At 45.0% G+C, this 11,679-nt stretch overlaps 1 protein-coding gene across 1 annotated transcript in view; it reads left to right on the forward strand.

The window, feature by feature from the left end:
• The window catches only part of LOC103049302 (signal-regulatory protein beta-2-like), a 30,030-nt gene extending 19,017 nt beyond the window's left edge, over positions 1-11,013 (forward strand). The window contains exons 4-6 of the mRNA XM_088154039.1: positions 4,341-4,371; positions 6,968-7,318; positions 10,412-11,013. Of these exons, the coding sequence (XP_088010165.1) occupies positions 4,341-4,371; positions 6,968-7,318; positions 10,412-10,581 (552 nt within the window). The 3' untranslated portion in view covers positions 10,582-11,013. The remainder of the gene's footprint in view (positions 1-4,340; positions 4,372-6,967; positions 7,319-10,411) is intronic.
• The last annotated feature ends 666 nt before the right edge of the window (positions 11,014-11,679 follow it).

Consider the following 11,679-nt stretch of genomic DNA (forward strand, 5'->3'; position numbering starts at 1 on the left):
GACATCCAACAGCGGGTCAAGAACATGAAAAGCTGGACGGCACCTGGCCCAGACATGATCCACACCTACTGGCTAAAGAAACTAACAGCAGTGCATGAACGCCTAGCAGCACAGATGAACCAACTGCTAGCAGCAGGCTCCCACCCAGACTGGCTCACACAAGGAAGGACAGTGCTGATCATGAAAGACCCTCACAAGGGAACAGCACCATCCAACTACCGGCCAATAACCTGCCTCCCCACAATGTGGAAAGTTCTATCAGGCATCATAGCCACCAAGCTATAAGACCATATGGGCCAGTACATGAGCACAGCTCAGAAGGGCATTGGGAACAACACCAGAGGCTCAAAACACCAGTTACTCATAGATAGAGCAGTCGCCCGAGACTCAAGGTCTAGGCAGACCAATCTGAGCACAGCCTGGATTGACTACAGGAAAACCTATGACTCAATGCCAGACACATGGATCTGTGAATGCCTGGCACTATCCAAAGTCAACAGGACACTAAGGACCTTCCTCAAGAACTCAATGGGACTGTGGAAGACAACATTGGAAGTCAACTCAAGACAGCTTGCACAAGTGGCCATCAAGTGCGGCATATACCAAGGTGATGCACTGTCCCCACTGCTGTTCTGCATAGGCTTAAACCCCCTCAGCCAGATAATCACAAGGACTGGATATGGGTACAAGTTCAAGAGTGGAATCACCATCAGTCACCTCCTCTACATGGATGACATCAAGCTGTATGCTAAGAGTGAACGAGACAGCTGACATGGATCTACAGCAAGGATATTGGGATGTCATTTGGACTGGAGCAGTGTGCCAGGATGATAGTAAAGAGAGGGAAGGTAGTTAAGACCAATGGAGTGGAACTACCAGTGGGCCACATAGCAGACATAGAGACCAGCTATAAGTACCTTGGTGTCCCACAGTCACATGGGAACCATGATGAGGAGGCAAGGAAGACAGCAGCATCCAAATACCACCAAAAGATAAGACAGGTCCTGAAGAGCCAGCTCAATGGGAAGAACAAGATCCATGCCATCAACCTGTACGCCCTGCCAGTCATCAGATACCCTGCTGGTATAATGAGCTGGCCAAAGGAAGACATGGAGGCTGCCGATGTGAAGACCCAGAAGCTCCTCACAATGTACGGAGGTTTCTACCCCAAGTCCAACATCCAGAGATTGTACACCAACCGCAAAGAGGGTGGGTGGGGTCTGATGAGTGTCAAAGCCACTGTCCTGGACAAAACCCGGAGCATCCAGGAGTACATCACTAAGATGGCACCCAAAGATGAGAGAATGTCTCAGGCAGCAGCAGACATGGGAGGAAGTTCAAGTGGAGGAAATACCATGGCAAGACAAGCCCCTGCATGGGATGTACCATCGACAGAGTGGCTACACTGGGAAATCCTGCCAGTGGCTGGAAAGGGCTGGACTAAAAGACAGCACTGAGGCACTGATCATAGTGCACAAGAGCAGGCACTAAGCACCAGATCCACAGAAGCAGGGATCTACCACACTAGACAGGACCCAAGGGACAGACTATGCAGAGAGGCCTCAGAGACAGTCCAACACATAGTGGCAGGGTGCAAGATGCAGGCAGGAACAGCATATACTGAACGGCACAACCAAGTAGCTGGCCTTGTGGGCAGGAACATCTGCACAGTGTATGGGCTAGACTCCCCCAAGTCCAGATGGGAGATTCCACAGAAGGTCGTGGAGAATGACAGGGCTAAGATCCAGTGGGACTTCCAGATCCAGACAGGTACTGGCCAATCAACCAGACATCGTGGTAGTAGACAGTCCAGAAGACAGCGGTAGTGATAGATGTAGCAGTGCCAAGGGATAGCAACATCAGAAAGAAGGAGCATGAGAAGCTGGAGAAGGACCAGGGCCTGAAGGAGGAAATAGAGAGGATGTGGAAAGTAAAGGCCAAAGGGGTCCCAGTGGTGGCAGGAGCACTCGGGGCCGTGACTCCTAAGCTGGGAGATGGGAATGGCTCCAACACATCCCAGGAACAACATCAGAGCTCTCTGTCCAGAAGAGTGCAGTGCTAGAAACAGCTAAGATACTGTGCAGAACCCTCAAACTCCCAGGCCTCTGGTAGAGGACCCGAGACTGAGGAAGACACGTACCACCCATAGGGGTGAGAGGGGAATTTTAGACTGTAGAATTCACCGGGCAAAGGCACTAGGCAAAAATTGCATTTTTAATGCAACACAACCCTAGAAAGGTGATTTCCTGATGATTATTCACTAAATTAGTTTCAGCCTTTTTTGTTCTTCCTCAATGTCACAATAGGGGGATTCACACAATATGCTTAACCAGATTACTGACTAACCCTGATCCAGATTCACATAATACATTGAACCCTAAACTGGCCAAAGAGGCTGAGCTGCACAAGCAAGTAAGTCACCAAAAATAACCCAGCCAACAACAAATAATCAAGATGAAAAGTAACTTGGTTAGCATGTTGGGGCCGCTAGAGCCTTTAGATCTTACCTGCTTTGGCTGTGTGGACCATCTGAACATCATCACTGGGTAGAACCCATTTCTCAATATCTGTGTACATCATTTCAATTATTCTATGTATATCTTACAAGTTTAATAGATTGTCCTTCCTTTGGATCTTGTGATTAATTGATTAGGCCAGGTTTCCTATTGCCATCCATTGATTCCTTGCTATTCCTTACAGCTGTGACTGAGCTAAAGCCTTGAGTCGGCTTTTCTTTCTTTCTATCCATATAAAATCTTTTTAAAAGTTTTTCCACAGAGTAAAAACAATACAAATGTTGAGTTAAAGATAAGAAAAATGGAGAAAAGTAATAGAAAAGTGAAAAAGTAGAAAAGAAAGAAAAAGAAAAAAATAAAGAAAAATAAAGAAGGGGCTTCCAGTCTTCCTAACAGCTGTTATAAGTAAATGTATATTTTGCCCTTTCTACGGTTATATCAAAGTTTCCTTCTTTCCATAATCTCCCCTTTCTAATCATAAAATCCATAAATCATCATTTCATTTTTTTTCTTTTTTCAGCAAAAAGTCCATAAGGGGTTTCCAGTCAATTATATATGTAGTAGTTGATCTTTTTCTAGGCAAACAAGTCAATTTTGCCATCTCTGCTAGTTCCATCATCTTCACCAACCATTTTTCCATTGTGGGTGTTTCGGAATCTTCCCATTTTTGTGCTTATAGCTGTCCTGCAGCAGTGATCATATATAAAAACCATCTGCCATGGATTTTTTCTAGTTGTCTGTCCATTAATCCCAACAAAACAAGTTCTGGTTTCAGCTGAATCTTAGTCTTTAAAATTCTTTTTATCAGGACAGGTACATCTTGGTTAATGACCACTCGTTCAGTGACTGATCAAAGTGGTGATGGAGCTGAACGAGTGGTATTTAAGACCGGTCCTCGAAGTTCCGGCCCTCGCAGCACCCCCACGGTCACGTGATCATGATCTGGGCACTTGGCAACCATATCACTCTTACGACAGTTGCAGCGTCCTGTGGTCACGTGATCACCATTTGTGACCTTCCCTTCCAGCTTCCCACAAGCCAAGTCAATGCTGGCAGAGCCATCTTTGTGAGCTTAGGAATTATCTATTATATAAGGTGAAAACAAGGCCAGGCACACAAAGAGGAAACAAGAAACCACAAGGGGAGGCAATCGAATTAAATCAAAAGATTCTGGTAACTGCGGCAGAGTGCAGGAAGACACAACTAATTTCTCTATCACCTAAGCTCTTGTAGAAAAGACGTGTGTCTGAATCTGCTCAGCAACAAGTCATTGCATAAGATGAAGTGAAGCCAAGAAAGGAATGGAGCTACTTCTGTGCTGGATCAGACTCTCCCCTCCCTTTTGCCGGTGCCTGATTGTGTGGGGGCTGGCTGTGTGGTAAGAAAGTGCAGGTGTGAATGTGTGTGGAACTAGCTTTGCTTAAGAAAATCAATAAGGCTTTGTTGCTGCTCTGGTTTCTCTCAGGTCCTGCATCTCTTTATCTAAAGAAGCTTTAGATAAAGGTTTATTCTGTCTTGAGAATCTCGTCACCTGTGGACAGTGTGGATGATGTCTTACCACTCTCTGCCTGTTCCACCATCCTTGTTTCTCCACCCACAATTTCTTTTCTCTTCCCCTTGGTTGAACTTAGATATTTTATATAAACAATCCAAAATTGGGCAATTGTTCCAAGTTTAGAAGAAGGAAATAAGGGTTCCTCTTTTGCTCCTTCTGATGAAGAAAGGTCTTGTGGAGCAAGATGTGAAGTAACCCCAGACGTCTCTCCTGCGGTGATCGGCATGGGTAGCTTGAGGCCCTTCTTGGGAATCCCTGGTCTGCTTCAGCTGCTACTCCTCCTGCTTGTGCGAGACCTGAGTGAGTGTTTGCATCTGAAATCAGGCTAGTGCTATTGCTCAGATTTCCAGCTGGAAGGTGGATATTAAGGGAAGATGCGCTCCACTGCTACGAACAGGGAGATTAGCATATTCCCAAGCAAGAGCCAGCTCTGGATTTTGGATCCTTTGGGGTAAAGATTTCTTCCATTGACCCCTCCCTGAATGGCCAGGTGAACAGGCAGGAATATCTGGGAACAGCATCAGAGCACTGAGGTTCGGGGAGGGCCAATGGTGGTCCCTGCTTTGGAGTGGGCTTTGGGATGCATCAAGGAAAAGTACGCATTGACACTTGTTCCTTGCATTCTGGATAGCGGCTTCAGGGCTTCTGATGATGCTTTGTTTAAGGGCTGCCCACACCTGCACCTCACCCAAGCACCTGGCCTGGCCTGATCTTCTTCGCCATCTCCCTTTGAGGTGGCCTTCATCTCATCCCCAAGCCAGCTTCGGTCTCCCTTGGCTGTCTCTGTGTTCACGTAGCCTTTTCTCTCTTATTCCCACACCATCTAAGGCATCCTCAAGGTGGGTAAAAGTGTCTGGTCATTGTCTGTCCCATTCCCTTGGAGTGAAGTTTGGGGACTGCAGTGACAGGGCACAGAAGCAATAAAAACAGGAGGAGAATCAGCCATGGGGCTGCCCATTTCATGCCAATCTAACTGTCTGCCATGGACGGCTCTTCAGCTCAGCAGCAGGCAAAGGACCTCAGGCAGAATCTGGCTCCTTTGTGACTGTGTTAATCTGCTAACCTTCAGTCTGCTGTTCAGATCTGCTTTAGTGATGGATTTGGCACTGTCAGGCTCAGCCCAAGAAACTCAGCGGGACAATTCAGGAACAGTTCAGTTACTTTATTAGCTTACACCTACTAGACAGAATCCTGTGTTGGAAGAAAAAGTTATCTTACCAAGTCCGTTTCTGAGCCGGGAGTAAAGACACTGACAAATTGCATGAAGTTAGGAGATTTATTCTTCACCCAAGTGCAGAAGCAATGACAGCAGGCAGTTAGGTGGGCGGCCGCGCTGGGGCCCCTCCCCACAGTACCTTATATACCTTCTGTTACATTCAAACCCACGTTAAGATGTCATGACTTTCTGATCCAATCAAAGCCAGTTACCTTGATCCATACTCCTCCCCTTACCCAGGACCCCTTTCTCTGATGCCAAATAAGGTTCTTCCTTTCTGTATGTAAACTAATTTCTATCACCTTGAGTGTTAACAGCCATATGTAAACATACATCCCTAAGAAACAAGGTCAGGACCGCTTATCTTTCTTTGTGAGGGGTCATCTGAACAAGAAGAGACTATCAGGTCAAGACAGTTTATCTGCTTACATGAGTTGCTGCCTTTCCAGTCAGGAAGAGGCAAACCATGTCAGCAATTAACACATCCTTGCAATGGATAGCGCATTGGACTTCTAATTCAAAGGTTGTGGGTTCGAGTCCCACCAGAGTCGCCAATTGTTAGAAGGTTGGGGCATGTAGACATTTTTATATATTAAGACATTTAGATGTTTAAACATCTAAATGTCTTAATATATAAAAATGTCTACATGCCCCAACCTTCTAACACCTGCCAGACTAACTCTAACCCCCAATGACAGCAACTAAACACTCTGCATTCCTTAGGGTGGTGCCAGTCTCATCCTCTTAGTTTTCACATGCTCAGGCTGTAGGCTGAGGAGATGCTTGAGATTCCTCTCCGACTCCCTATGACCTTGGACCTCCTCACTCATGTTTTCCATGAGTGCACTTGATGTGTGCTGGGTCTGGGCAGAGTGACGGGAGGGGAGTGCCAGGACTGGAGATTTATTTATCTATCATCCATCCATCCATCCATCCATCCATCCATCCATCCATCCATCCATCCTCCCTCCCTTTGTCCTTTTCAGGGGCTTGGCCAATCCTGGTTGTGTTGGGTCCCAGTAAGAAAGTACAGGTGGGAATGTGTGCAGAGCTAGCTTAGTTTAAGAAAGTCAACAAGGCTTTACTGTTCCTCTGATTTCACTCATGTTTTGTGTATCTTTATTTGAAGAACCTTTAGTTGAGCTGGGGGGTCTCTGCATCCCTTGCCAATGTGAATGCATATAATTCTCTTATTCTCATTTCTCCTCTTATAATTTTTATAATTATAATTGGGGGTTTGACCAAAAGACCTCCAAGGTCCCTTCCAGCGCTATGATTCTGTGATTCTGTGATTCTGTGATTCTATTCTCCACCTCGACACCAGAAATGGGCTTCCTTTCACTTCTATCCACACCGAGATCACAGGCTAAGAGAAATCCAGGGATCCCTTGAAACTGGAAAGCAAGGGGGAGAGACCAGGGCTCTCGTTTCCTTACAAGGCAGTGAATGAAGGGGGTCACTTCACTTCATAAGTTGGGCAGATTCCATAAGAATTCAGGTCTGTCAAATTCTCCTGTCCCGGGCACTGCTCTGGAACAGTGCTTTGAAGTTTTCTTGATCGGGTTGGATATGATCACAGTTCTGGGCAAGGCATCCACATTCAAGACAGGACACCTTGTTTGGGAAGTGCTGGGATGGCGTGAGAGAGCTGTAACTGCAGCCTGGGCTCCTCTTTCTCAGGCGTGAAGGCCCAGGACCCAAAGGTGCGGCAGTCTCCAGAGTCTGTTCAGGTACTAATAGGAGAAGACCTCCACCTGGAGTGCCTGGTGTCTGAGCAACTCCAAGCTGGTCCTGTGAAATGGTACTTGGGAGAAGGTCCCCAGCGGAAGCTCATCTATGCAGGCAAGCAGACTCCTGGAAACAATCAAAAAATAAAGAGGAAATCCCCAGGTTCCCGCACAGATTTCACTATCTTCATCCACAATGTTACTCTGGAAGATGCAGGGACATATTACTGTGTGAAGGAGAAGAAAAGCGCAGGGAACAGCAAGGACTGGCTCAAAGGACGTGGGACTCTAGTGGTTGTGAAAGGTCAGTGTGAAAAAGCTGTGGGAGAAGTTTATTTATTTGGCTTCTGGGTCTGGGGGCCTGGGTGTTAGTGCTGCAGCCACGCCTGGGTTCAAATTTGTGGATTGCAGGCAGACTGCCCACTGTGGGCCTCCCCATACCCCAATTCACATGGGGCCTCCAGGAGCACTGCTGCATGGTCCAACCATCTCCCACTCTTCTGCAAGTATGCCCAATGGATGGTTATATCTCTCCAGGGACGCAAACTGCTCCTGAAAACTTGGAAGGGGAAGATTGGGCCAGAGAATCCTTCCATGGTGGGTGGATTCTGCCAAATGCCAGACTATCCTTGGTGCAAACACCATTTCTGTCCAATGTATAATTTCCCCTTCAAATGATTGTCTAAGAGAGGTGAGGGCTTTCCCCACCAACTGAGATGAAGCACTTGTCAACCCTCCTCGCACCCTTTTTTTTAGTAGTAATTTTATCAAACATTACAATTACAAAGTTAAAAACTAAAACAAACTAAAAAAAAAAAGAAAATAGAAAAAAATAGAAAGAAAAATAGAAAAGAAAAAATGAGAATATAGTAAGGAAAAAGAAAAGAAATATATAAAGAAATGACTTCCCCCTTCATCAGGACAAGTATAAACAATTTAAATAACTTTTATCACCTTCTCTTAAAATACAACAAATGATCTCTTCCTCCCACATCCCATTTCTTATCTATAAACAAATCCTTAAAGCCTCGTCATTTCAGTCTGGATCAGCAAAAGCCCATTAAGGGTTACCAGAGATAACAACCTATTTTAACCATGATCAAATAAACCAATTTTATATTCCTTCCTTTTACTTCTGACAATCTTGATTTTAGTCCCTTCAAATAATGTCCTAGAACTTAATTTATTTTCATTTTTTCTTAGTCCCTTCTCACAAAACTCTTCAAAGCTTTAACAAGCCTTTTTTGTAAATCCAAATAGGAAAATTATCCAGATCATTCTCTTGGTTTGTTATTTGTACAGCCCTTTTAATTATTAAGAGATCAGCCAGTTTCTTTTGTATGTCCAGTGTAGTACCTTTTTTCATATCTTTCTTGTAGCCTGTCATTTTTAAATTCTCTTGTTCCTCTTCGATAACATCTTTTAAACACAGTCTATCTATAGAGGCAAACACTCTTATAATTATCTTCTGGGTCCTTTGTTCACAAATATCCCCCAATACATCCAATGTTAAAGTATTTTGCTCCATTCTGTATTAGTAAGTCAAATTTAAGTGTTCTTCTCCTTTAATTGTAATCTTTAGTTCCTTCTGGTTCCCTCTAGTGTCCAACGTTCAAAATCTCATCCTATCTTTTTTTTTTAAGAGAATACAAAACAAAAGCAGTTTCCCATGGGAAGGATTCTTATAATTAATTCCAAAATTTATTTCAAATTTATCTGGACCCTTAGTCCATTTGTAACTTTCTAAAATCAAAGTTTTAATCACCCTTTTGCTGTTTATTCCAAAAGAAAAAAAAATTAAGCCCTTAAACTTGTATTTAAAACTTCTTTCACTAAGAATTGAGGGAAACTCACCCAGTGCTATAAAATTTGTCAGTCCAAAGGTTCCTAATAGCTGAAAAGCAATTAACAAGCAATTTCTGTAAGTGATTAGAAAAGGAAGTATGTGAACCAAGTGTCCTTTTTGAAGGTGCCAATCATGGTTTGACCAAAAAGATGGCTATTCCCTTATCTCCCAGAGCTCTAAATATGCTGGAGTCTTGCGGTCTCCTTGTGAGGAGCAACTGTCTGAAGCACTTGTGGGCAATCTCTCTGATTCTGGAGAGTAATTACGAAGAGCCAGTCTACTCACCAGCTCTTCATTCTGCCACAGACATTGGCAGTTCACCATTTCTTTCCTGGAAATCCCCCTCCTTGCACCCTTCTGAAGAAATGGTGCTGAGTTGAACTGATTTGATGCCCCTTGAGGCTGCCAGTGGAGGGGGTTGGAAGGGGAAATCCTTTTTGAATGGCTAAGGAGGACTTGTAGCTTAATCTGAGGCTAGAGATAAGATGAAGCCAACAACCTAGGATGCGGCCGACAAAAACCGGTTGCAAAAAATGTTTGTGCTACAGCAAGTGGGACATGGACTAAATCAGGTTTTCAGTGGTAATTGTTTGGCATCTGTTAGTTTGTTTCTGGTCAATTCTGTACAGAGATGAGTCTCTGATGCCATGGTTATATGCAGTGTGGAGGAATAGTATCCAAATCACACAAATCTAGCCTTGTTTAGCATCCTGAGCAACTTAGCAAAAGTTCACCCAAGACTAGAAGTCAGATGGCGGTTCTCATGCAAGAGTTCCCTTGGGTTGCGCAGTTGTGCATCATCCCCAGCCAGGCAAGGAAGTTCAAGACCTGGCTGAAGAAAATAGAAATATGCCTTTCTTGGTGATCCCAGAGGAGAAGGTGACTATGGCTGTATTGACACATCTTATTAAGATAGAGTGTCAAAAGTGTGTCATTCCCCCTCAGGTCCACATCTGTCCTAGCTGGGTCTATGGTAGCTTCTGTAGAAGGGAATATCTGCAGCTCAGGGTTGAACTGTGGAGTTCTTGGTGCTCTCTGAGCTTGGTTGTTTGCTTGCAGACGTTTCATGGCCCAACTCGGGAACATCATCCATGGGAGTCCGATGATGTTACATCACACTGATGATGTCCCTGGTTAGGTCATTAAACATCTGCAAGCAAACAACCAAGCTCAGAGAGCACCAAGAACTCCATAGGGTATCTCCTTCACCATCCTTCTCCTGTCCTGTCTTCTCCATGGGCTGCCCCCTTCCCTCACTACCTTCTCTCCCCCACCCAATTCCTCACTCACCTGCCCCAAGGCTGCAGCTTCTCAAATCAAACTCTTTCTTCATTAATGGAGGGAGCTAAATCTCAGACTTTTTCCAGAGCTACAGCCTCCTGCGCTAATAAGAAAATTTTATTAGTAAGAAAACTCAGAACGGATGCTGTTGCTTCTTCTGTCTTAATAAATCAGCACTTTTTTAGCAGTAGAAGGAGCTAAACTCCTTGTGTGGAAACCTCTGGCTTTATTACAGATAATTCAAAACAACCCACTGTTTTTTCCCCACAGGCTCACAGCGTCAGTCCACCCTTGGTCTCTGGATGGGGCTTTTCCTGAACAAAGTAGCTATGTGTCTCTTCCTTCTTGGCCTTTTCCGAATGAAGAAACGCGGAGGCAGCCTTGCAAGATATTTTGCCAGATCTTCCCGGGAAGTGAAACAGGCTGAAAGTTCAATTTAGGAACTCCGATTCCCAACACCTTTTCAGGAGGGGAAATGAACTTCCCAGATAACTTTCACCTACAGCTCAGATTATTAATAAGCTACAATCCATCCTGGATGATGGCCCTGCATGTTCTCAGATGCTGGGCAGCAGGCCCATACTGGCAGGAAGACAACCACCCAACCTGAAGCAAATTCTCACGTACAAGAAAGAACAGGACAATGATGCCACCATGGGAACCAGACCCTGCAATCAGTCCAGATGTCTCTGTTGCCCCTACATCTAGACCAACAGCACCATCACAGGCCCCAACAAGCACACACACAAGATTAGAGGCCCCTTTGCTTGCTCTTCTTCTAATGCCGTGTTTCTCAACCTCAGCAATTTTAAGATATGTGGACTTCAACTCCCAGAATTCCCCAGCCAGCCAAGTTGCTGAGGTTGACAAACACTGCTGTGATGTGATATGTGCCATCATCTTTAATTCTATAAAGACACTTGTCTCCCCATACAGTCCACTGTCTGCTTAGTTTATCATTGCCTGGGGCAGCCATGCCAGATATATAATGTGTTAAGATGAACTAGGACAGTAGGGTTAGGGTCAAAGCCCAGCTGAGTCAGCTACCTAACGAAGGGGCCATCCCAGCCATTTCAATACCAAGAATCAACCCTGAGCATTTCTAGAAAATCCTTGCCTCGTTTCCAGCCTTTCCCTGGTGTCCATCAAGTAAATTTGGGGAACGAGGACTGGGCAGCAGGTCTGGCTTAGGAATCCCAGGAATTTTTAGGAAGGGGGTATCTTTGGACCACATTGCATGCTATGGGAGCACGTGTGGATGGCCAGAATAGGCTGAAAAAGCTGATGTATTCTCACACATGGGTGGGCAAGACCCCCGACATTTATTCTCAGAGCCAGAAGACTAGACGGCCAGCTGCTCGTTCAGGTGTTCAGACGCATCTTGCCCCAGATATGATCTTTAGTAAGTTAGCAGGAGGAATCCACTCCCTAACCCCCTTGTCTCTTGACTAGAGTTAGGGAACGGGGGTCCTGTTGAAGAAATAAAAGCAGAACCAAAGGAGATAAGGAACAGAAAGCTGTATTTCAAGGGTGTGTGT

This window comes from Python bivittatus, unplaced genomic scaffold (genome assembly GCF_059951505.1).
Source record: "Python bivittatus isolate LINGU-HERP-01145 unplaced genomic scaffold, Pbiv_v1 ctg000700_np1212, whole genome shotgun sequence".
NCBI lineage: Eukaryota > Metazoa > Chordata > Lepidosauria > Squamata > Pythonidae > Python > Python bivittatus.